A 27,939-nucleotide genomic window follows, 5' to 3' on the forward strand; every position below is an offset into this window, starting at 1 on the left:
AACTCCAGGGTGCAAAGCATCAACCCTCTGAAGATATCTTCTGGTCTTATGACCCCAAAATTTAGACAAAAGATGCTATAAAATGAATTCCAGGCTGCCAAATAATCTAACTACTGAATTAATTTCAACCTAAAATGGCAATATAACTAGAATTAAGCAGTCACTGATATATCATGAAATATAAGTTTCTACTCTGAATATCTTACCCTATAAATATAGGGTAATATTTGATATCAAGATGGCAGTTTTATATATCACCCTCAACTAATCTTTAGAAACTTCTTTACCTTAAAATAAATGTATAAAACTGCCATCAGTTTTTGTTAAATATTTTAATTTTTTTCTTAAATGAAAATTTAAGAAAAATTCCTTTAAGAATCCTTAACCTGACTACATTATTTCTGAAATTCCAATTACTAGAAGAAATTAAAGATTTACCATGGACTCTGGATGATACTTCCAGAAGAAGTAAAAGCACCTTTACAGAGAATACAAATTCTAGTTTTCATTCATTGGTCACCTCTAGTGAGGTTCATGTTTCTTGTTGTTCTGTTATTTCCCCTGAGACCAGTGATTATTCAAATCTCATCTTGATGCAAAAGTATCTTTAAGGATCATAGAGTAGGAATAACGAAACCTTGTGTTAGAATCTTTAGGAGGAACTACAACTCTACACCTGCAAAGGAACTGCAGTAGGAACCTAGGAGTCTGAGGTTGAGGAGAATCACTTGAGGAGATTCCTAGGTGGTCAGGGAATATATCAATTTTATTAGTGCAAATAAAAGTCTCTAAGTTTCTAGAGAGAACAGCTTCCACACTGGAAATGTTTATTGAGATCCTCTAAATTCTGTTTGACTCTTGAATGATACAACTCTAAATATAAACACATTATAGATTATATTCTCCCAAAGGAAAATAATTTTCATCTTTTCTATAATAGCTATTAGCTAGATATCGATGAGAAACAATGTATTCTAAAAGTGGCTTTCAAATGTCTTTTATAGCTGCAGAAGCATCTTTTCAAACAAAATGTGACTTAGAGTCCTTATACATCAAGTGAAAAGCAGAGATCCTATGGTTAAAGGTAAGCTGGAGTCCTCTCTCAAACGTTCCCTTTATCCCAACATTGCTTATTCAAAGAACACGGTGGCCAAGAAACAGTACTAAAAACAAGGACTGTAAATTCTTGGTTTACCAGAGGCATTGAGTCCTTTCCTCTAATTACACAGAATTAAAAAAGCAGTTCATGGATTTTTTAATTATAGAGAATTTTTGGGGTCCCATTTCATAAGGATCAAACACAAAATATAATCACACATTATTTATATGTTTCAGTTATAAACTAACAGTCTGCATCATGCTGATGATATAAAAACAAGAATAAAGGACAAGGACCTTCCAAGTTTTTGTTCAGACATATAAAGAGTTTATAAGTTGTCACTCCCATCCTCAGAACAAGAAAAAAGCTGAACTGAAAATTAACAATTCTTGAATCCATCAGAGAACTGAGGTCACAAGGCAAACTGCCTCCCTGAAAATTGGAGACAGTCGAATATAGAGAATCACAAATAACTTCCAGAATCAATAACTGGTAGGAATACTTAAGCAGAAATTGATGAACTGATGGAGGTCTAGTATGGATTACCCTGAAAGATAGAAACTCTGGCAGGGCCTGGGGGTAGGGAGGCGGGGGGGGGTGCAGCTGCAGTGTCTGTAGAGAGCCCACACTTTTTTGAGTTTTACCTCCAGGAATTTTACCAGGGTTCTACAAGAGTAAAGACTGGAGGAAAAATTCCCTAGGGCTTTCCTGCAGAGGGAGTGAGAAAACAATCAATTTTAAATATGCCCAGTGTTCTTTTCTCCCTACCAAGGGCCTGCTCTCAAGAAAAATTACTTTAACAAAGCCTTATCTGGCCTAGGGGAAGGAGCAATTAGGTAACTCAAGCCCTCAGATTCCCTGTCTCACAGAAGGGGAAGAAAAATAAAGAAAATAAAAGAAACTCGTCTTAAAGTCACAGCCCTTATATTTACCACAAAGATACAAATGTAGGGACCCGAAGGGGTACGTGTACCCCAATGTTTATAGCAGCAATGTCCACAATAGCCAAACTGTGGAAAGAGCCAAGATGCCCATCGACAGATGAATGGATAAAGAAGATGTGGTATATATACACAATGGAATATTATGCAGCCATCAAAAGGAATGAGATCTTGCCATTTGCAACGACGTGGATGGAACTGGAGGGTGTTATGCTGAGTGAAATAAGTCAATCAGAGAAAGACATGTATCACATGACCTCACTGATATGAGGAATTCTTAATCTCAGGAAACAAACTGAGGGTTACTGGAGTGGTTGGGGGTGGGAGGGATGGGGTGGCTGGGTGATAGACATTGGGGAAGGTATGTGCTACGGTGAGCGCTGTGAATTGTGCAAGACTGTTGAATCACAGATCTGTACTTCTGAAACAAATAACGCAACATATTTTAAGAAAAAAGAGAAAGAAGAAGATAACAGGAGAGGAAGAAAAGGGGAGTATGTCAGAGGGGGAGACGAACCATGAGAGATGATGGACTCTGAAAAACAAACTGAGGGTTCTAGAGGGGAGGGGGGAGGGGGATGGGTTAGCCTGGTGATGGGTATTGAGGAGGGCACGTTCTGCATGGAGCACTGGGTGTTATGAACAAACAATGAATCATGGAACACTGCACCAAAAACTAATGATGTAATATATGGTGATTAACATAACAATAAAAAAATTTTTAAAAAAAGTCACAGCCCTTAGACTCAAGCCCACTAAAAAAAGTTAGATTTAATCATGAGATGACAGAATGCTTCCCATCTGCACTACCTTATCACCACATCAACAAGGCTCCAGTATAATAACAGTGGATTACAACTGAGAGAGCTCTAAGATACAGACTCTATTTAAAAATGAGCTTTGGGGAGCCTGCGTGGCTCAGTTGGTTGAACATCCAACTCTTGGTTTTGGCTGGGGTCATGATCTCATGGGTCTTGAGATCAAGCCCTGCATGGGGCTCTGCGCTCAGCAGGGAGTCTGCTTGAGACTCTCTTCCTCTTCCCCTCACCCCATAGGCGCTAAAATAAATAAACAAATCTTAAAAAAAATGAGCTTCTAGCAAATCCAAAGAAAACAAGGGAGTGGGGAAAAAAGGACACTAGAAGAAAACTGAAGCCTCTGACACCTACAGCTACAGCAAACATTAAATACAGCATAATTCCTAAGCAGGTAAACATAAAACTTAACACCAAAGGCCTCTTTACCTCAGTTCCTATTAACCAATACAACATATCCCGTTTTCAACAAAAACTTACAAAGCATGCCAAATGTAAAGAAAAAAAAAAAACACCCCCAAAACCAACCAGAAACCAAACACCAAAACCCAACAATAAACCCAAAACGCAGTTTGAAGAAAGAAAGCACGCATGAGAACCAGACTCAGATATGACAGAGATTTTGGAATTATCATAATGCAGACTTAATATAGTCATGATTAATACGCTAAGACACTAATGGAAAAAGTGGCAACACGGAAGAATATATGGGTAAAGTAAGAGAAATGGAGATGTTAAGAATCAAAAAGAAATGCTAGAAATCAAAAATACTGTAACAGAAATAAAGAATGCCCTTGAGAAGTGGCTGGCTCAGTGAGTGGAGCATGCCACTTGATATCACGGTTGTGGGTTTGAGCCCCGTGTTGGGTGTAGAGATTACTTAAAAATTAAAATCTTAAAAAAAAAAAAAAAAGAATGCCTTTGGGGATGGGATCATCAATAGACTGGATACAGCCAAGAACAGAATCAGTGAGTTTAAAAACATGTATGAATAGAAACTTCCCAAACTGAAGAACAAAGAGAAAAAAAAGGAAACAGTTAAGAACTGTGGGACAGTTACAAAAGGTGCAACGTATGTGTAATGGGAATACCAGAAAGAGGAAAGAGATAAAATGAAGAAATATCTGAACTGAGCATTTTCCAAAATCAATGACACACACCAAACCACAGATCTAGGAAACTCAGAGAATACCAAATAGGATAAATGTAAAAAACAAAACAAAACAGAAAAACAAAAAAAACCCACCTAGGCATACTATATTTAAATTGCTAAAAACCAAAGACAAAAAAATCTTGAAAGTAGCTAGAGGGAAAAGAGCAAAAACAAAACACATTACTGATAGCACAACAAAGGTAAACTTACACTGGATGTCTCTTGAGTAGAATGAAATATTTTGAAGTTAAAAGAAAAAAATTTTATGTCCACAAAATTATTTCTCAAAAGCAAAGGAGAAATACTTTTTCAGACAAAAAGTGAGGGCACATCTGCACTAGAGCTGCTGCCTTATTAGCGAGCAAGGAGCCCACTTCTCCCTCTGCCTGCCTCTCCCCCCACTTGTGCTCTCTCTCTCTCTCTCTGACAAGTAAATAAAATAAAATCTTAAAAAAAAAACAAAACCATAAAAAGTTTTTAAAAGAAGTATAATTGATATGCTAAGAGGAACAAATGGAATCATAAATTACTAAAACCAAAGAAAGTAAAACATGTGAAGACAAAAGATACAAAACACAAGTGAAATGAATAGAAAACATTTATAAATATGATAAATATTAATGCAACTGTATCAATAATCATTTTAAATGTGAATGATCTAAACATACTTATTAATAAAGAGACTGGCAGAGCAGATAAACAAAATGAAACCCAACTATGTATGGTTAGATATAAAAACACAGATTAAAAGTAAAGTGATGGAGGTGGTTGGGGGATGAGCAAAATAGGTGAAGGGGATTAAAAGGTACAAACTTCCAGTTCTAAAATAAGTAAGTCACGGGGATGAAAACTACAGCACAGGGAGTATAGTCAATAATATTGTAATAACTTTGTATGATAACACATGGTAACTAAACTTAGCATAGTGAATGTTGTATAATGTATATAACTGTCAAGCGGCTATGTTGTACGCCTGAAACAGTGTAATATTGTATGCCAACTACACTCCAATTAAAAAAATTTTTTAAAGGCAGTTAGCAAAAGGATTTTTTATGAGGAAAACCTAGGGGGAAGAAGAGAAAATCATATTCAAAGTTGAAAGCTGGGGACTAATAATATTGATTTGAACATTAAAATCCATTTTATACTCCCTCCACCCCAAAAATAAAAGGATGGTGAAAGACATAGCACACTAACAGTAATCAAAAGAAAGCTGGAGTAACTATACTAGAGTCAGACGAAGCCGACTACAGAGTATGCTTACTATCAGAAATGAAGAGGGACATTACATAATGATAAGGAGGTCAGCTCTTCACAAAGACATGCAATTCTTAAGGTCTGCACTCCTAACACAAAGCATCAAAATATGAGCAAAATCTGATAGAAATGCAGGAAGAAATAGAAAAATCCACTAATTATACTTGGAAACTTAGCACAACTCTATCAGTGATTGACAGATCTAGCAGGCAGAAAATCAGGAGGATGTATTTGAACTAAGAGCATCATCAATCAATTGATCTAACTGACATTTATATAACACTTCAACAACAGAAAAAAACATTCTTCTCACGCTCTTGTGGAACATTCACCAAGACAGACTACATTCTGGGACATAAAACACACCTTAACAAATTTAAAAGAATAGAAGTCATATAAAGTATGTTCTCAGACTACAGTGTAATTAAACTAAAAATAACAAAAAGATAGGTGGACTATCCCCAAATACTTGGAAATTAAACAGCGTACTTCTAAAATATTTTGAACTAAGTGATAATGAAATTACAACTTACCAAATTTGTGGGATACAGCTAAGGCAGTACATAGAGGGAAAGTTATAGATTAGAAAAGATCTAAAAATCAATAATCTAAGCTTCCACCTTAGAAATCTAGAAAAGGAACAATATGAATTTAAAGCAAGCAGAAGAAAAAAAATAAAAATTAAAGGAGAAATCAATGAAATGACAACAGGAAATCAACAGAGAAAAATCAACGAAACCAAAACCAGTTGTTTGAGAAGATCAGTAAAATAGATAAACCTCTAGCTAGCTTAATCAAGAGAAAGAATGAGAAACAACACAAATTACTAATATCAGAAATAAAAGCTTCTTTCATTGCTAATGAGCCCATGAACATTAAAAGGATAATAAATGTTATAAATAACTCTATGCCACAAATTTGGTAATTTATAAAATGAATGGATTTCTCTAAACGACACAATCTGCTAAAACTCACACAAGAAGAATAATCTGAACAAGCTGATAACTACTGAAAAAAACTGAACTGGATTTATGGTTTCCCTGGTGAATTCTACCAAACATTTAAGGAAGAAATGATACCGATTCTCTATAATCCCTACCAGAAAATAGGAGAGTACATTTCCTGATTCATTACATAAGACCAGCATTACCCTAATACCAAAACCATACAAAGAACAATTATAGACCAGTACACAGGTGTAAAAGTCCTCAAAAAAGGAATGCCTGGGTGGCTCACTCGGTTAAGTGTCTGCCTTCGGCTCAGGTCATGATCCCAGGGTCCTGGGATCGAGTCCCATATCAGGCTCCTTGCTTCTCCCTCTGCCTGCTGCTTCCCCTGCTTGTGCTCTCTCTGACAAATAAATTTAAAAAAAGAATCTAAAAAAAAAAAAGCAATTACAATGAAAATGCCAACATGCTTTTTTGGGGATCTATAGAAACATTCTAAAGTTCATTTGAAAGGATAAGTATCCGTACATGTACCAAGTCCAATTTATAAATCACTCTAATTTCAAAATCTAGCATAGTGCCTGGTATAAATGCTTGAAAAAAATTGAGAAACACCCTGAAAAAGAAAAATTAGGAGGGGGATCTTGCCATATCCAACATTAAAATTTTAAGTTATGGTATAGGGGCACCTGGGTGGCTCAGTCAGTTAAGCAGCTGCCTTTGGCTCAGATCATGATCCTGGGGTCCTGGCATCGAGTGCCGCATCAGGCTCCCTGCTCAGCCAGGAGTCTGCTTCTTCCTTTCCCTTTTCCCCTCCCTGTCGCTTGTGCTCTCTCTCAAATAAATAAATAAAATATTTGGGGGGAAAAAAGTGATGGTATAATAAAGACAGAGACCAGTGGAGTAACAAGTAATTCAGAAATAGACAAAGGATACAGGAATTTAATATACAACAAGGGTAGAAATTCAAACACCCAAGGGAAAGATAAACACCAATATGTTAGCCATTTGGAAAATAAAAAAGCTAGATTCATACTTCACTTTATACATGAAACTAAATTACAGATGGATAAAAAAGTTAAAACATTAAAGTACTGGAGGGCAACAAAATGTGTATTATGTGATCTAAGAGCTGAGAAGATCTTTCTAAGCATGAAATAAAAACCATTAGTTTTTCTAGTCTGTCCACTAAAACATCTAGAATAATAACCAACTTAAAAGCAACGGATACTCCCTGGAACCTAGACTAAATACCATTTCCCATTAAAAGACCTCCTTGGACAAATCTGATTCCATGTATGTGGCAGGAACATTTTGTCTAACAGAGAACGAGGAAACTGTCAAAGACCTATTAAGATCACTGATATTAAGATCAACCAAAGGAACTGGGAACCAGCATGAATAGGCCTTTACTGGCTAAAGACAGGACAATTTGAACATAAAGAAATAATAACTGCAATGGACTAAAATACCTCAAATATTTTTAAATTCATAAGTTCATTTATAATGATACTAAAAACAAAAACAAACAGAATCCAAACTTCATGGGACACCTTTGAAGAATACAAGTAAATAATGCAATATTTTTAAAATTGGTAAATAAGAGCTATCATAGATAATCTATCTAGCCTTTTCTTTAGGAACTTAAGAAAGAACTTACTATTTCTCAGAGAAATCAAAGAGTTGGTAAGAGGGGAACATTTACATTTTACAACTCTTAATGTAATGATGGATTTAGGTGATCACCCTCAATGGCTGTTGACATCACAAAAAAAGAGACAAGATATTACATAACTCCTGATGGAAGTACACAATGCCACTTTTAAAATGCTCTTCATAAAACTGAAACAATTGCGAGAAGAGCAAAGGGAGAGAGAATCTGAAGCAGATTCTGCGCTGAGCGTGAGCCTGATGCACAACTCTGATCAAACGACCACGAGATCACAACCAAGTCTGCTGCTTAACAGACTGAGCCACCCAGGTGCTCCTGTACTGAAACTTTTCTAACCATCCCAGCACTGTATTAACTGTCCGCTATGCTGCCAACTATCTCTTTATAGCACTTATTTATACCATAAATTTGTTTTTGGATGTGCTTCTTTAAAAGCTGAGAATGATCTTCTTTATTTCTAACTCCAAGCACATACACCCTCCTAGAGGGTACTCGGTAAATATTTGCAGAATCAAACTGAATTAAAATTGTAGCATCTAAAAATGGCTTTAAAAAATGACAAGCTCTGGGAACCCTTGCTGAGGCTTATTCAAAAAAGACTTCCAAAGAGGAGGCACAGATCAAATTTTGTAGCAAGACGGGAAATTGTATTGTGCATTTAGGCGCATTAACTCTTCCAGCAACTTTTTTCTTGAAATACTGTAAGCGTTTCATCTAAAGCAGCTATTCTCAAACTTTTTAGTCAACAAATAGTATTAGCTGACTACCTACTCCATCAGCTTCCATTTACATGGAAAGACAAAAACAAAATCTGAAAAAAGTAAAGAATACAGTTGATGATGGTGAAAATAGTTTCAAATTAACTTACAACATAAACAAAACAAGATGGTCAAAATAAACATATCAAATAAATAATCGGAGACCCCCGAAAGCATGGACTTGTAAACTACCTTTTGACAAACAGATTTTATACTATAATCTAGTACACACCTGCCTATATTATATATACATATAAAACTGGAAACAATAGTTACCTTTACTAACATGATGGAATCTGATATATTTTATTCATTTTTTTTTAATTGGGAACAAAACAAAACCAGCAAAAACCCACAAGTAGAGATCCGACAAAATGATTTCATGACACCACTACTGGGTTGAAATTTAAAGTTTGATGAACACTGTTCAAAGAAATTGTGCATGCTATTAATAATCCCTAAGCTACAGTGATAGCGACAATCCCACAACAAACCTGTATATGAAGTTTACAGTAAAGTATGTAGTATATCATAAAAATTATGAATAGCAAATATAATTTTTAAAAGAATATGATAATTTCTTCTATCAGTTAAAGTGAAATGGAAATTTGATATCCATAAAGTGAAGGGTATTATGTCTATTAAGACAAGTGCCTTAGTCCCATACCTCTAAAAAAGTGACAAAGCAAAGGGTCTTGGCTGAGCACTGTTAAAAGAACTATTTTATTTAACTGACATTATTCGCAAGTATTTAGCAAGTGTAAGAAAGCCCTATTTTAGGAAGTTCAATTCTACTCATTGTTCATCTTAGTTATTAAATTTTAAGATGATATGGCTTTAAAAATAATTTTCATGGGGTATCCAACCCAAACTCAAATTTAAGACAAATCAGTCTTCCTAAAAGATTATCTTTAAGTTGCTACAATACAGAAATCCAATAGCTGTCGCCAACATCAAGTCACTTTAAAAAACCTATCTCTTTTCATAGTCAAATATGAAATCAAATGCTTAGCTGATTTTCTCTTGTTAAAAGCTAATACTGAAACACATTCCCCAATAACCTACCATTAGGCAATGAAGCTCTACCATTTATATAAATTTCCTAGTTTAGGTGCCACTGGACCTACATAGACATCCCTCTTCACAGGAAGTACTTTTGCTAAAAGACTTCAGTGGTTTCAAAAGAAAATTTTCATAAAAGTACAGATGACAGAAATGTAAATATAAAAGCATTCCAGAACAAAGAGCATTTATGTGTATCAAATAAAATTGCCATTTACTTTTTACAAGACTGCCACAGACACATGAAGTTGTGTCCAGGTTTTCTCACTGGATCCCCTTGCTGACTAGATGCACTGAATGGAGAAGGCTGGGAAGTGTTAGGCTGGCTCTGCACTTGCGCAGCTGGTGAAGGCGTCAGAGGAGTGTTCTGTGAAAAAACACAACCACGTAGTTTGTGAGGTGACACTGAAAGACATTCGTATTTTATAGTATAGGCATAAAATAATTATAATGACGATTATATGATTACATTGATAGTTATGCACTTCTAACATAAAATTTACATTTGTAGTTAATGATCATTTTTTAAAAAATTCTTTATAAAAGATAATTATTTTTATAAAAATAATTAGGAAGTTAGATTCTTTTATTTCATCTGAACCACAAAGGCAAAATCACATTGTTACTGTTACAGGATATACATTATTTAGAATTAAGAATTTTTAGATTAATAAAATTAGGCAGAAACACAATTATAGATTAACATGAGGAATAAATCTACTATAAATGCACCCATTTGATTTACTTACGTACATTCTGCACAAGAACAAATCAATTGCAAATTATTATTTCTTAGCATATTTTTCCTTTTGATTTTTTTAATGACTACAACATAAAACAATCATAGCAAAAAGCAAAGAAAATTTCTGATGTTAAAAATGAAGTAACTGTAAGTAGAATGTTGTAAAAATTATTTTATAGTAAGTCATTTTAACTTTAGTCTTTAAAGTTGTTCAGTTACAGCTGTTGATGGACAATACAAATAAAAATCCTAATTGTACATATAAGTCTTTTTTAAATATAAGCTATGTTTTCTTCTTCTGTATTCCATCCCTTTCTCTCTGAAAAATACATAATTATAATAAAGCTTAAAACAATTTGAGGCAAAATATTTTCTTTGAACCTTAACTCAGATTTTATTCATAAAAAAATGTATCACAAAGGGAAAAATACTGAATTTTTCAATAGAAATGGTAGCACATCATTTTCAAACCATAGTTTAATGGCAATAAATTTAAACTTTGGAAAAATATTACATATACTTGTTCACTTATAAGGTAATATTGGTTGCTGCAAACGTCAGATTAAAAGTCATAAAAATCAGAAAAAAGACAAAACACTATAAGGCTAGAGCATAAAAATGAAAAAAAGGAGAATAAAATGCTGAAAAAAAGTTTAGAAATGTGAAGTCCTAAGAACTTTTGAGTTCCAAACTCTAAGAAAAAAAAAATCTACTTTTGGGATGTGATTGAAGTTGTTTCCATAACGGTCCCGCCCTTAAATTTTACAGTATGGTCAGTGAGAAAACATATACATGCATATACATGCATGAAAAACAGGCGTCATGGATATGATGTGGACTCTCTAGCTTGACACATCAGTACTCAAACTTTCAATTTGCTTTTTAAACTAGTTATGTGACCCTGGGCAACCTGTTTAACCTCTGTGATCTTCAGGTTCCTCATCTATAAACTGTTAAGTAATGAAATCTAGGGTAAGGAATGGTGGGAAGAGACTAGAGAAACTACAGATGAAGAGCCTAGTTCTAGATTCTCAACAAATGGCAATAGTTAGTATTATTATTATTATGCTAGAAGTCCAAATAGAGAAGGGAAACCAAACTTTGGAGGAAAGATAATGAGTCTGCTTTGGGGACACTGACAGATCAACAACTACAAATGTCTAGTAATAGAAGTTAATGCTGGAAACACGGATCTGACAATCGTTCACCTGGGAATTCTTAAAGCCATAAAAACTGATGCTGAGAAAGCACACAGAAAAAAAAAAAAAAGAGGATCAGAGACAAAGGAATGGAAGGTAACATTAGAATTAAGTCTATCAAAAGAATTATTCAAATTGCTTCCCTGAAATGAAAATATTCAATAAAAATCCAGGAAATTCTAATAAGGGGGAGTAACCAAGAGGACCCATTTCAGCCAAATACAAATATTAAGAGAGTAACAAGTTACAAATATCCCAGAATTTTAATTAAAGGGTAAATCTGCCAGAAGCATCAAATTCCCTCAGAATGAATCTTTTGGTTCCCCATACTATTACTGTTTAAATTAGGTATTTTATTGAATATCTTGTCATATATTTGTAGATAAAGCTTATTTTTATTTTCATAAGTGCTAACAAATCTTTATCCTATCTTTTTTTCCATTGTGGAACTCTTATTTGGTGTCACATAGAAAATTTAACAAGGAATCACAAGGTATTTTGACCCCAAATGTGAATGAGGGATGTGGCAAGGATGACTGAAATTAATCTATTAAATTAAGAATAAATAAAGACGCATTAACCAAACGCAACATGTAAAAAACTTGTGGATCTTAATTCAAACGAGTTGTTTAAAAAAAAAAAATGTTGTTTTTAAAAGACAACTAGAGGGGCGCCTGGGTGGCTCAGATGGTTGAATGTCTGCCTTCGGCTCAGGTCATGATCCCAGGGTCTTGGCATCGAGCCCCACATCGGGCTCCCTGCTGAGCGGGGAGCCTGCTTCTCCCTCTCCCTTTGCCTGCTGCTTCCCCTGCTTGTGCTGTCAAAAATAAATAAAATCTTAAAAAAAAAAATGACAACTAGAGAATAATGAACTGGGTGTCAGATAATATTAAACACATTACTATTTATGCTGGATGTGATTTGGTATTGGAGAGAGAGATCTAAATAGTTAAAAGTACTCAACTATTAGAGAAACAGATTCTGAATTATTATTGGCAAAACACAATAATGTTTGATATTTGTTTTAAAGTACTCCAAGGAAAAAAAAATGATAGTGGTGAAGAACAGATGAAACTAAAAAGGCAAAATGGTAATAAGATTTTAAGCTGGTGATAGATATATGAAGACTTATTAGCTCTACTTTTGTATATGTTGGGGAAAACTACAATAAAAACTAAACAAATGACAAAAAGAATTAAATACGTCTAAATATATCACTGAAACAAAAAGAATTAAAGTACTTTTGAAAAAAAAGATTTTATTTATTTATTTGAGAGAGAGAGAGCAGGAGCAGGGGGTGGGGAGAGGGAGAGGGAGAAGCAGGCTCCCTGTGGGGCTCGATCCCAGGACCCTGGGACCATGACCTGAGCCGAAGGCAGACGCTTAACCAACTCAGCCACCCAGGTGCCCCAAGAATTAAAGTACTTAATAGAATATACCAAAGGAGAAATTCCAAGAGTCATATTTCCTTTGACCACAGGGGTGAATGTTTTTAGGTTTCCTCTCGTTATTAAAAAATTACACATTCCTGGGGCGCCTGTGTGGCTCAGTCAGTTAAGCATCCTACTCTTGATTTTGGCTCAAGTCATGATCTCAGGGTCGTGAGCTCCAACTCCGCAATGGGCTCTGCACTCAGTTCGGAGTCTGCTCAAAAGACTCACTCTCTCTCTTCCCCTCTGCCCCTCCCCCCAGTAAATAAATACATAAATAAAAATTAATTAATAAAAAGAATTAGGTATTTTACTTGATAGTGCAAAATATATTTCTTTTAGGATGTGTAAGTTTACTTTTTCTTAACCTTATTATTGACTATGAATTGCTAGATCATTAGCCATAACCCTAACTCAAATGTAAATGTAAAAGTAGGTTTCAAAGTCAAAGTTTTTGGAGTGATCCCTCTTGAGGAATATTCTCATTCACTCTGTTGAGGAAGAGCTATTTTTTTTAATATTACAGATTTTTTTTTTTTTCAAATCAAAGCCACAAATCCAGCAGTGAGTGACCAGGAAAATAAAATTACACAAAAGATGCAAAACAACTCTGTGATTTATTCTGCAATGTAAAATTAACTAAAAAAGTTAACGCAGTTTTATTAATGCTCTTTTTGTTAAAAAAAGAAATTTTAACCTTGCTTTCTTCTATCATCTTTTCAAGAGTATGCTTTCCTCTGTCATCTTTTCAAGAGTAAATTATGGCTAAAAATTCTAGATTACAGTGATACTATTTTTTTAAGATTTATTTATTTATTTGAGAGAGAGAGAAACCACACAAGCAGAGGGAGGGGCAGAAGGAAAGGGAAAGAATCCTCAAGCAGACTCCTCGCTGAGCACAGAGCCCCCAGATCATGACCTGAGCTGGAATCAAGAGTCGGATGCTTAACTGACTGAGCCACCCAAGCACCCCTAGAGTGATAATATTTTCTTATCTAAGACTTGGGATTTGAGGCTCTTAAACCCTTACACTCTTAATATTAAACTTTAAAAACCTTAGAAAGATGAAAATTTAAACACTTCAATCTGTGTTAGAAGATACAAATTCATAGTCTATTCTCAAAATAAATTCTTTACTAGGTAGTAATGAAACACTGTGTTCAATTCTAGCTACATTTTGAAAGCCACTTATAAATGGAACTGACTGAGATAAATATGATGATGAATAAACCAGACACCCTGACACCTAAGATCTAACTGAAGAAACTGAGAAAGTATATTCTAAAACATAGGCATGTAAGGAGAGATACTCTGAAGAAGTCGTAGGGAACAAAAATTTGATTTACTCTAAATGTGATATAAAAGTGATTATACTTAGTCTAAATGTACAGATCTTTTAAGAACAGAATTAAGACAATTATAGAAATCACTGGAAAAGAGATCTTTGTGAGTGTGGGAAAGTAACTTCAATTCTTAAAAATGAGGGTTTGGGACAAGATAATATCTAAGATTCTTTCTGCTCTAACATTCCCTCATGTTCTTAAACTACCAAGTTTTTTACTCTTATGAAGTATAAACCTAGATAATCAATACATACCAAGACTGGCTTATAAGGACACACTGAAATACGAACAAAAAATTATGTTTAGTGGTAATGCCTTTCTTAGTTTTTACAATGTGCTGCCACTCTACAAATCTAAGCAGTAGTACTCTTAAGAAAATATTGAAATAATTCCTGTGGCTCTTGCTAAAATGATCTTGGCTATGACTAAATGCTGCCCCCTTGAGGCTACAGATCTGCTTTCTGATGGGTTGATTAACTTCAAGCTCTTTATCAAAGAAAGGAAGGGACCAGGAAGATACAAAATTCAGTGTCACACAGAACCATATCAGCAATGATTCCTATGTGAAGGACACGGAACTGAGGAAAGGCACATATAAAACACCTTAAACAAATACAACCTTAAGTAAAATATTTTTATATACAAGAATTTAGCATGTCTTCAGATCATGGGATTAATAGCTATTGTTCCGTTCTGTTCAACATGTGTTTTACATGCTCCTGAAAAAGGCAAATCTTTAGGTAAATATTTATAATTATTTTTCTTTTTTAATTCATTTTTATTTTTTACATGCCAGTCTAGTTTTATGCCTCCAGAAGATACCAATTCATGAACAGATATCCTACAGATTGCAAATACAACAGACTGAAAATAAGCAGCTACAAATAAAGAAGTTTGCCATGAAATAGGTACAATTTATTTTGTATGTATTTATACGTACCACCCAGCTAAATACTACTTAAACACAAAATCTGTGGTTATATCATTTGCTTTCATAGATCTTTCTCTTTTTCTGTTTTTTTTTCTGTAATGAAATTAATATAGCTGATTAATGGGAGTGAAAGGAAAAAAAATTGAGAAAAGAAACATGAAATAACAATGTAGTAGGAAGGATTACCTGTTGGCCATTCTCAGCAGGGACATTTCCCTGCAGTCTTTCCAGCCCTGAACATTCTGCAAGTCTGAAAGTCCCTCCTTGGGGTCCAGGTGCCTCCTTAACATCCCCAGACCCCTTGAAATGGTAGAAATAACAAGGTTTGGCTGAAAAATCACATTTAAAATCCTCTATTTCATCTACCCCTTTAAAGCACCAATTCAAATAGTGAATAAAATGGTGTTAAACCAAGGTCTATATAAAAGAAACCTGAAGAATCTGGGCAACAATGGAAATGGTTTTCTATTAGCAGGCTCTTAAGAAGGCCAACAGCTGACCCTTCAAAAGGAAATTTATGATCCCATCTTGAACAGTTGATCTTTTTTAGCCTTTATAAGTACTTTATTCCCATATATGAAGGTAAAATACAGCTGTACTATTATTGAGTGCCTAACTATGTAGCAGTCACCCTGCTAAGCGTTACATGTAAGAATCCCAGTTTTTAATTCTCTCTCTCATAGACACCGTGCATGCTATCCCTTTTTTCCTTACAAAGTTTAAAATTTCTACATGCCAGCCAAACACTGATTTTAAAAATAAAGAATGTAGCCACTTTAAATGGACTATGTCCTTCGGGACTATACTAAAAAACACATTTTTCATATTAGGAATAAAATGTAGTAATTTTATGGCTTGAATTAGATACATATATGTCCAATGTGTAAAGAAAAAAGTTTTAGCATTCATGTCCTAAAATTATAATTTAATGCTACTCACATTCTGTAATATAATAGTTCAAATAATCAGTATGTTATATATAAAACTTTTCAACGAAATCTTGGAAAATAGTGGTGAAATGGGTTAAGAGAATGAATCTTTGTTTCAGACACACACCCAAGTGGTTCAGTCCTGGAACCACTTCACAGTAGTTGGTGACCTTGGGTGAGTTATTCTGCAGTTTGGAGCCTCATCTCTAAAACAGTAATAACAATTTTTACCTCACAGAGTTATTTTAAGGATTAAACGAGAAAATGCTTTAGTACCAAGTTCCTAACACAGGTCCTAGTCTTAACAAGTATTATTGTTGGTTCTTAAGTATCATTATTGAATATAATATAATTAATAATAATATAATTAAGGACGCACAAAAAAATGAGGGTTGATAATTCCACAGTAACGGAGTTTTTCTCTCATTTGGCTTAGTCTATAACTATTTAGGATTATAAGAGAATCTGAGAGGAAAAAACAGAGTCAGGAACATAATCAAGATGAAGTGGGAAATTACAAATATAGGAAAAAAACATATAAAAATCAGCTTTACTGAATGCTTACTATATGCCAGACACTGCACTACTTTAAAAAATTTTTACTGTGTTTAATAAATGAAAAATTCAACTTGTAGCAGTTTGAGTAAAATTGCCTTAGTGTTTTTCACTAAAACTCAGTACTAATTATTGCCATGTACACATCAACCAAAGAATACTCAACCTATTTAGGTACCTTGCAATAAAAATAAATCTAAGCAATACAGTACTAACGTATGAATTAAAATCTCATTATGCCCCCTGACAGCACTGTCCAGTTTTAACCACTCACATGAAAAAAGATGCACATCAGTGGATGAACAGTTCTGAAGCAAGGGATTCTTTGTTCTTTCATCTTTCATTTTGCCCCTCCCTCCACCCCCAGATTTGGTACTATTGCCAACAATGGCCATAGATCTGCTGTAAACACCAAAAGCACAGAGAAGAAGCCCAAGTCAGAAGAGTGCCAGCAGAGCTGGCAATAGTCACAGAAGGTTCTGGCTATGTAGTACTTAGGAAAGAGAATAAAGGAAAAGTCATCCAAGAAATTAGGTTAAAGACAACTGTTAAGCAAACCCCTAGTTTCAGTGGAAACAGTACACAAGATTGACCTGAAAATCTTTACAGGCAGAATGAACCCTCAATTCAGTAGCACTAGTCCTAGAAAACTTTTATTTACTACAGGGTACAACAGAGATTGGATAGACTATTAAAGAGGGGATAACAGAAACATGACAGTAGGGCAAAGGAGTAAGAAACACAAAAGCAAGAATATCAGAACAGGTGAAAGAAACTGAAATTATAACACTTTTTAAAGAATAAAGGCAACTAAGTCAATATAAAAATATAACAAGAAAACACCTGATAAAGCACTTATGGGATTCATCTTTTTTACAAAAGAATGGTGAAAAGAGCCACAAAAACATACTCGTGTCAAAAATCAAATACGGAACCTCCCTTTAGAAGTGCTCTTAGTATATCCCACACCACCGCCCCCTCCAAAGGAGACCAAAGGAGACTAACTTACATTTAAAAAATTCTCCAAAAGATGTCAGATTAGCAAGTGCTCCTCTATCTTGGGTCTACAAAATTACTAATTTGGGTCTATACCAAAATTTAAAAGATTTTTAACCATGTGCTAAAGTTAACAATTGAGACGATTGTTTAATATGACAAAAAAAAACCGAAAAATAGGAGCGTGGGAGTCCAAGTACACTGGTGAGATGACACAATTACCTTTTCAAGATGAGGCAAAGACCCAACAGTGCACATTCCCCTAAAATCCTATTTACAATGTTGACAGCAGAACGACTTACCTGTGGGACCACATTCTGTCCATATGGCGGCGGATGTTGCTGCTTTTGCTGAGCAGCACTTTCTATTGCTACTTTAGCTACCGTGCTGGGATCGGCTCCTGCCGGCACGGCAACCATTGTTGCGCTGCAGCCAGCATTGTTGGGGTCACTGATTGTAACAATCCTAACTCCTACTTTATTTGGAATTCCTGTGACTGTTTCCCTATCATTATCCTCTGCCGGCCTCTTGACAGTTTTGCATTCTGCTGTGCCATTTGTAGACCGAACGTCAGATGACAGGGCTGGAGAATGGGACACTCTTGATCCTGAGTGGGGAACTGCTATGATCTGATGCCCCTGTATAACAGAGGTTGTAGAATGTGGAGAGACAACTACACTTGGGCGTTGCTGAGGCACATCTGAATTCAAACTTGAAGCTAGAGGTCCGTTAGGCAAGTCAGTACCACTAAACTGCGGTGTTGCCACATTTGGAGCCTCCTGCATACTGCTCACAGATGGCGAACCACCCAAAGTTAATATAGGTCCATTCGAAATTCTTTCTAGTTGATCACCTTTGGCAGTATCTTGCTGAGTGGCATCTAAAGTCCCTTGCGGTTCCATTGGAGATATCTCACCATTTCCTACATGATTGGAAGTTTTGTGATTTGGAATGTTTTTGCTTAGATGAGAACCATCTCCCTTATCAAAATCACAGATTCCATTAACTAGAGGTTTTTTCAAATCACTTTTGATATCCGGCATATCCATTTGTTCTGAGTTCTGTTTTCCAGATGTTCCATTCTCACCTAATTCTAACGATGGCCCATTACTGATTAGTGAGCACTGATTAGCCTCACTTTGAATTTTCCCTGAGTTTGAAGGAGGTAGACTTGAGTCACTGTACTTTCTCCCATTTAAAAGACTTCCCACCTGCATTTCATTTTCCTTTGTATCTCCATTGCTGGTGTTCGTGGTTCCTCGTCGGCAGGACGGGTTCTCCATGACTTCAATTTTACGTTCATGAACATGTAAACCTGTTGCTTCTTTTGCTTCCTCCTCCTTTTGGCAAATGATCTTATCACCTTTGAATGGGGGAGTAGCAGTAGTACAGGATGATTGTCCAGCTGGAGATGTCTGAGTGGCTGGAAGTGTTTGCACCTGAAGTCCAACTCCTGCCTGCGTCCCACTCATGGTAATTCCCGCTGGAGCAATGAGCTGAGTTGCATTTCCCTGACTCACAGTTGCAGTTGCAAAACTTGTATTTGGCACAACTGTTATGGTTACCTGGTTGCCAGAAGTCCCTTGGAAAATGGTGGCTGGGCTGTTCGAAATCAGTGGGCCTGGCAATATTTGTAAGTTTGAGATGGGCACAGTTTGCACTCCCCCTGTGGGTGGCATTGCACTTTGGACCAACTGAACGTTTTGCTGCCCAACCAACAGCTGCTGAGCTGAAGACTGCCCCTGCACACCAAAACCCGCTGCTTGGTTATTGGCCACCTGGTATACCACCTGAGGGCTAGGGGCTCTTGCATTATTAGGAGGAGGAATCTGTGGAGCTGGGAGAATTAGCTTACCACCCGGTGTCGAAGGACCACGCTTTGGAAGCAGCAGCTGTTTTATCAGACTCGACTCACCAGAAGCAGGCTGACCAACGCCTGCGTTCGCCTGCTGTGGCGGGACTTGCATCTGTACTTGTTGGGGCTGCTGAACCTGTACTTGTACCTGCTGTGGGGAGGGTGCTGGTGAAAGCTGCTGCTGCTGCTGCCTCTTCACGGACAGCATCTGACTGACAGTAGGAGGTGGTCCCTGTGACTGAGCGGTGGAGGAAGATGACATGGCAGTGGGGACTTGGTTATTAGTAGCTGGGACAGGTGATGGCGAGGAAGATGGAGTTAGGTTTGGTTGCCCGGTTAGCTGAACTGTCTGACCAGCCGGAAGAGCTGCTGGATTAGCAAGAACAATTTGGTGAATGGCTGGTGCGTAAGTCTGACCTTGTTGAGCTGGCTGGCTTACAATCACTACACTTTGTTGGGCTGGCTGCTGTGGTTGTTGAATGGGCTGCTGTACCACCGTTGATGAAACTTGCTGAGAAGGGAGAGGTTTTGGTGCAATGTTCTGAAACCCTACCCTTGAGGGCTGTGGACTTGGGACACCAGCAATGGTAACCATCTGTCCCGTAGCTACCTGAAAATTCTGTACTGAAGTTGCTGAGACAATATTGGATGCAGAAGTTGTCACATACTGTGAAGGTGCTATGATAACAGTGTCTTGCGGCTGGCTACCAGCTGATGTCTGTTGAGATGAAGTTTGCACAGGTTGGGGTGATGTGGTGATTAACTGTTGACCCTGTGAAACTGTAGAAGTACATGCTGGGATGTTCTGCACTCTACCAAATATATGACTCTGTGGGACAGCTTGCTGAATTACTGTAACAGGAGCGCCCGAAGGTATCTGTCCTGGTACCACTGTGTGCAAGGGAGACTGCTGTGGAATTACAGACGGATGATGAAGCAATGTCTGGGAATTTACCACTGTAACAGGCTGTGGCCCTGTGCTGTGGTTCTGAGCCACAGAACTCGGAGCAGCTCCTCCTCCCACAGCAATGCTAACAGGAACTGCTGTCTGGGAGAGCGAATTCTGGATTACTGTAGCCTTAACAACTTCACAAGGAATTGGAGCTTTGTTTTGAATGACAGTCACTGGAGTATTTTGTTGCTGGTGGGTATGAACTGCAGGATTTGGTGGAATTCTTGAAACAGTCTGTGCCACAGTATGAACACCTTGTACTGGAAAAGACATTTGTGTTGCAGTCAAATTTGAAGACTGGTTGGTAACAGAAGTCCTCTGAAAATGGTTTCCTACAGTTTGTGGTCCATGGGGGATTCCTGAAAATAGGAGGGAAAAGTCAAAATTCATAATGAAATGACTGAAAAGCTGCGTGTAGGCATTGTATTAGTTAATACAAGAAAGAATCGTTTTAAGAAATTAACATCTAACAACTTTGCATCATACAAATATGATAAAAGTAACAGAATAAGCAAATATGCTACTGGAAACACGAGGAAAAATTATACATTTTAAATGTATACAATATAAGTTTCATTTTGCTTTTTTGTTAAATTAGTAACACTTAAAACTCAAAAATTAATACCTGCAGGTGAAGGACTTGGGGATACATCAGGAACAGAATCAACACGAACAACAGGAGTAGAAACTGGTTGCTGCTGATAGTACATCTGAATGGGAAGTGGTATAGCCCTCCGTTTTACTCCTACTACATGAATATGTGCCTGCCCGTTGCTACTGGAATCCTCCACTCTCTTCACTGTATGATTTGGAAAGACCGTTCTGTAAAGTACACACATACTTAGTTTTCTTAACTAGCACACGAGCAAAAAACAGACTTCTAACAATGTTTACATGAATAGCAGCAGTATATTTTATTACTACTAACGTTCGAACCAGTATGATGCATACTGTTATATTCTGCAAAGGTGGGAAGCAAAGAAAACATATAAAAGATCAGTTCTCTAATTTTTAAAATCATTATTTATTAACATTGTTGGGTTTTAAATAATTCCATACTCTATATAAGTAACAAAAAAGCTGCATCTAGGTAGTGTCTATTTTATGAACTTTGCAAAATATCAAAAGCCTTGATATTTGAAGAGTATTAGTTATAGACTGTTATTCAAGATTAAAAAGGGCAAAAGTCATTTCTTTAACATAATAAAGTAGTGTAGAAAAAAGTTTCTCCCTTCTCTTTCTTTGATAAGCCTCATAATGTTCAAACACAAACACCAGGTTTGATTTCCAAAATCCCCTTGTATTTAAATTTCTATCTAACTACAACCTAGCCAATATAAAATTTCAAGTAGTAGAAATATTTAAAACTAGATAGATGGTTCGTATTTTCTCTAAAGAGCAAGAGATGCTCTAGGTGATATAAATCAACTTTGTTTAAAGTCAACAACTATGCATCCTACCTAAGACATTTATAAAATCCAGTTGAAGTTAGGATTCCACCACGAGCTAATTTACTGCACGTTGAGAGGTACTCAGAATACATTTCTGCTCGAGAGACAGAACAATCTGGATTTACTTCAAAATGAGCATTTAGCCTAAAAAGGAGAAAAATAAATGGCATTATGCATTATAGGAGAGTTCATATTTACGTATAGTAAAACCATTTGAAGGCAATGTCTTATAAAATAATATTTATGCCTGTTAATCAAATTTCACTTTCTCATGTTATTAGCAAAAAATGCATGCTAGGTTTTAGACTGACGAAACCAAATAAAAGATTAACTATTTAATCATATTTATTTTAGTATTAAAAAATCATTAACAACAAATATAAAAACTGTGTTCACACCCCAGTGAGAATAGGATTGGTCTGTTGGCAACAAATATTCTACAACAAATCAATATCTACTCAATTTCCTGTCTTGCAATAATTAAAATACAACAGAAACTCCCAATAATGAGCTATTTCCGTTGCAGATGTGAAAATGGAAGAAAAACTGAACTAAAATTAAACTTTTGTTGTCTCTTGGAACAAATTCCTTAAGAAAAAAAACTTACCTAAGCTTCTCCCATGCCTCACACTTCCATTCCCCCATTTCAGAAACTTCTATTCCTAATGCATTACAAATTAACTCAAACTTCAATTTGTCTTTTTCATATAGTGACTTCCATCCATATATGTTAGGACTAGAGGCCGAATTACCTTCATAGGATTCTTTTCTAGGACTTACTATACATATAACAGGCCAATTTACAGCTGTTTATATAAACTGAATCAAATAATACTTATGATTAAATAATTTTAAAATGATACTTTCCTCCTTCCTCACTAGAACTGGCAGAAATGTGCAAATGGGATTTAGAAGACCAAATCTATACCTAACACACACACATTTTACTGTGCATGTGGTACAAACTTTCCAACTTTCATAATTCTTTGAGTACTGACTTTTCAAAAGATTAGGTACAAAAAACCTTTTTTTTGGTTTTAGTGTAGAAGATAAACATTTCCAAGTATTACTGGAAGAGATTCATCAAGTATAAGGTGTAAAAATATAGAAGGGGAGGAAAAAGCAAATAATTAGATATTTAAAAATGTAAACCCGATTTTAGGCAAAGTGGAAAAGTCTAGAGAAAACTACCACAGGAACAAAGATATGAAAGCACCAAAAATATGGAACACAGAATGACAGGAACATGGAATGGGAGACAAATAATGTTAGAGAATGGGAGAAAAGGGATCAAAGAAAGAAAATTTTTAAAGTAATACATCATCAGAAAGTGATCTTTTCTATTCAATCTGTTAATCTTCTAAAGAATTTAAGCTGGAATTCATAACTGTGGAAGCTACTATCCATGAGAAAATGAAATCTAACCAAGTCTACAATTTATTTTTTCAGTAAGTGGCTGATATATGACTAGTCAGTCTTCCCAATAAAATATTATTTTCAAGTTGCTTATTTCCATGTAAACCCACTAGGTATTGTATCATTTGACTCATTTTCCCTTACTACGCCGAAAAAGGAAAAATTAACTATCAATGAACAAGAAGTATTGCTTGTGATGAAAAAGAGGGACATTTAACAACAAAATCTTCTTTTATTTTCTTAAAGACAGTCCAGTTCAGTTTTAATAAAACATTAATTTAATAAAAATCCTATAATCTGACAAATCTTATTTTCTATAAAGTCAAAGATAACATTTTAACACAAATTTTACTCCAAAAAGAAGTGGTGTAATTTTAATTCTGAAGATTCTGATGAACATTTTTCTTTCAAATTATTCTAAAATGCAGGTGAAATGGTTTTACATAGTCCATTCTTTGGATAAATGATATTCTACTCTGACTAAAAAGAAATACAGAATAAAACATTCCGGATGACTGTTGAAATACATTTCCTTTTCTCTTTTGCTTTATTCTTCCCAAGGATAAAGCCTTAATAGAAATAAACCACTTACCACTGACAAGCAAACTTCTCACTATCTATTTCCACTATTCCTGGAGGTGGAGCAACATGCTGTGCTACAACTGCTCTGGAAGCTAAAGAAAAAAATACATTAGCTACATCATTTGTACAAACTTAGTCACTACATGCCATGTTTAGCTCATGGATACTGAAACAGTTAATATTCACAATGAATATCTTTTAAAAAGGGTATAAGCATAACGAAAATATACAAATTTGAGAAAGGAGCACATATTATACCAGGCACTGTCTTTGATGCTTTATATAAACTCTTTACAATCATTCAAATAACAATAATATGGATTATATAGCTAATATAAATTTTTTTTCCCATGGGTCAGACACTGAGTTAAAAACTTTATATATGAATTCTTCTATGAGATGGGTACACATAAGGAAACTGAGACTCAAAGTGATTAAAATAACTAGCCCAAGGTCACACAGCTCAACACATCAGTAAATAAGAATCAGTTTAGTTATAGAAACAGTATCAGAGAGAATCACTTCAATTCTGAATTTAAAAGATTAATATTGGGGTGCCCAGGTGGCTCAGTCGTTAAGCATCTGCCTTCAGCTCAGGTCATGATCCCAGGGTCCTGGGATCGAGCTCCGCATCAGGCTCCCTGCTCAGCGGGAAGCCTGCTTCTCCCTCTCGCACTGTCTCTCTCTCTGTCAAATAAATAAAATCTTAAAACAAAAATACAAATAAAATAAAAGATTAATATTAAACTCTGAAAGTGGCATATATATAACATTTCTGGGAAAGGGTGAACAAAAAGTCTGAACTAATTTAAAGTCCTACATTCAAGAAAGGATTTTCATAAGATTATTCTTCTGGGGAAAAAAAAATCTGTTGTAATAATAGTTTTCAAGTATACCTTTTGTCCTAAGAGAGGCAAGATGGTTGGGTAAAAATGTACTAGCTATTAATCTTAGAACACATACCAACTTCTGAGATTTTGCTTATGACATATTTTAAAACAATTCAAGTCCAATGTATAAATCATCTATTATTTTCTAACAAGCTGAACAGATCTGCAGGAAAATAAGTGTTTTCTTTTCTGCTGTATATAAAGGAACTAATGAAAATATAAAAATATGATAATATAAACTATCATATTATGATAATTTAAATATGAATCTTATATATTTATAAAATTAAAAATTATACTGCTTCAGCATTATTTTATAGTTTTTAAACTTATAAAATGGACCATTTTTCAAATAACATTTTAGCGAAACTCAGAATCCTCAAACAGAACAAATGTATTTCTAAACTACTGTTTATTTTAATCTTATTTATAGGCCTAAATTTAATTATCCCCATTTTGCTAATGAAGAACATAAAGCTGAGAGATCAAGTTTACAAAGGAACACATGATGGAAATGGCAGAGCTGTGTATAGCTGGAAAGCCTTCTTTTAGGGGTATTAGATTTGAATCCAGGTCTGTCATATTTTAGATACCATACTATGACATGCTATTTCTTAACAGAACAAAATAATTATAATCAAAACTATTTTCTTGGTGCAACCCCAGCTTATCTTTTCTTCTCCTAACTTGATGACACTGTTAGAGAAAATATCTAAGCAGGGCCTGAACCCACTTGGAAATCTTCCTCCTTTTTCTTCATCAATTGTACTACAAGAGAATATACCCTATTCAGACTGAAATCTCCTGAATCAATTGATGACCAGTTGAGTGAAATATTAGAAATTATGTTGAAATTATAAAAATTTTACAAATAATGCATAAAGAAGAATAAAGCAGCCACAATTAAATTAAGAATATAAACTGGAATCATAGAATTACTATAAAAGTGGTTACAAACTGAGAAGCACTGCCTTCAGGAAAGATACCTAAAGACTCATTCCAATACTTTAAAAAGAATCAATTTCCAGGGGCACCTGGGTGGCTCAGTTGGTTGAATGTCTGACTCTTGATTTTGGATCAGGTCATGAGCTCAGGGTCGTGGGATCATGGGATTGAGCCTTGAGACGGGCTCAGAACTCAGCAGGGAGTTTGCTTGAGATTCTCTCTCTCCCTCTGCCTCTGTCCCTCCCCTACTTTCTCTCTCTCAAAATAAATAAATAAAAATCTTTAAAAAGAATCATATCCTAGATGCTCAACCTTTTATATACTCCTTCCTTTCTAAAACTGCTCTCCCATTTTGGAACAGAAAATTTTAACTCTCATCCATCCTTTACAGCAATGCAGGTATGATTAAATGCATGGCTCTCAAGCCAGAGTGGCTGGCACCAGAGTTCCAGCACTTACTAGCTGTGTAACCACGGGCAAGTTAATTAACCTGTCTATAAAATGGGGAAAAGTAACAGTACACTGACCTCATAGGTCATTATGAGGATTAAAGGAGTTTATATATAAGCCACTTAAAACAAAGCCTGGCACATAGTTAGCACTATATAATTGTCAGCTATGATGATGATGATGATGATGATGATGATGATGAATGATGTAAAAACCTCTAGGACACCAAAGGGAGAATTAGAATCATTAGAATCCACAAAGCTTCTTTTAACCAAGGTATTATGGTAGGGCTTCCTGTCTATATTTTATGATGTTTTATGTATTATAGTTAAGGCAATGCTGGGCATGAGATATTGAGTATTCTGGCCCTTTGGTGTGTTCTGAATTCAGACACAGAGTGATGACAATTTTTGCTTAATGTTCTTTCCTCCTCTATCCTTTAACTACTGTTAAAAAGGGCATTACTTTTGAGGCAGAATCTTATATAAGTAAAGCACAGAGAATTTTTTTTAAAGAAATACTGAAGGTGGTGGCATCTTATTTCATTCAGATGACAATCTCATGGCTAGTTTAACTATCTTAGAATTCTGAAGTAAGGAAGGTGTCATGGGAACACCTATTAACCATAATTTCTTGGAATGAAAAATAAAGTCAGACTTTTTCTAAGTAATGGAAAGTGAGGTTGATTAAGAAAAATACTTTTGATAATAAAGACTAATTTTATCAGGTTATGTGGAAGACATTTTCTATAGCTAAAGGGGAGAAATCTGCAGTTCTAAGGTTTTGACAAAAAAGTACTCAAAGCACATGATAAAATCACCTTATCAAAAAACTGTACTGGTCTTGAACAATATTTCAATTTTCCTAACCCAGTGGTCCTCAAAGTATAGTCCCCTGACCTGAAGCATCAGCATCTCATGGGAACTTGTTTAGAAATTAAAATTCTTTGGTCCACCTGAATCAGAAATTCAGGGTATGGAGCCTAGAAATCAGTGTGTAAGCCCACCAGCCAATTCTGATGCACCCTGAAGTTTGAGAACCACTATGCTAATATTTCTTGACTATATCAGGTTAAACAAGGTGCATATAAGCAAGAGTCAGCAAGTATATTTTACAGTCGTATCTTGTTAATATCTTTTTCACATAATTTCCAATAAAACTTAAAAGTAAATGTAATGACTGGGCAACAAATTCTTTTATGAATCACATGTTAATTCTCTGATTTTAACAAAATCAAAGAACTCAAGTTGACAGAAGATCATTAAATATAATTTTAATAATTTTGGATAATTCTGAAGCTCAAAGAATTGTAAATTCTATCCTTAGCTATTTATTGATGTGAGCTAGATTTTCAAATTAAATCTATAAAAAGAAAAAATGGAGACAGGATTGATGTTAAAGCCAGTTTCACTCTAGCAATTAAAAAATATTCATTTTGGGACACACTGGAGTAACACTTTCCAGAGAACCACCTCATTAAGAGATGAACTTCCAATAGCTACTTTGTCATGTACTGTTGTTTCATGTAATTTCTTTTGAAAACTTATAATAAAATTTTAAGCATTAAAA

At 35.4% G+C, this 27,939-nt stretch overlaps 1 protein-coding gene across 5 annotated transcripts in view; it reads right to left on the bottom strand.

The window, feature by feature from the left end:
- Positions 1-27,939, bottom strand: part of ARID2 (AT-rich interaction domain 2) — a 217,209-nt gene that overhangs the window by 80,358 nt on the left and 108,912 nt on the right. For 4 of the 5 annotated variants that reach the window (XR_012375101.1, XR_012375102.1, XR_012375103.1 and 1 more), the window contains exons 12-17: positions 24,096-24,177; positions 22,097-22,231; positions 21,262-21,458; positions 18,132-20,995; positions 15,536-15,649; positions 9,923-10,071 (exon numbers count right to left, since the gene is read on the bottom strand). Coding sequence is in view for 2 of the 5 variants with exons in the window: in XM_025882864.2 (XP_025738649.1) it covers positions 9,923-10,071; positions 15,536-15,649; positions 18,132-20,995; positions 21,262-21,458; positions 22,097-22,231; positions 24,096-24,177 (3,541 nt within the window). In the remaining 3 variants the exon portion in view is untranslated. The remainder of the gene's footprint in view (positions 1-9,922; positions 10,072-15,535; positions 15,650-18,131; positions 20,996-21,261; positions 21,459-22,096; positions 22,232-24,095; positions 24,178-27,939) is intronic. The other variant, XM_025882865.2, reaches the window with a different exon arrangement.

The sequence above is a fragment of the Callorhinus ursinus genome, unplaced genomic scaffold, assembly GCF_003265705.2.
Source record: "Callorhinus ursinus isolate GAN/ISIS: 27379988/994484 unplaced genomic scaffold, GSC_fseal_2.0 scaffold44, whole genome shotgun sequence".
In the NCBI taxonomy this organism is placed as follows: domain Eukaryota; kingdom Metazoa; phylum Chordata; class Mammalia; order Carnivora; family Otariidae; genus Callorhinus; species Callorhinus ursinus.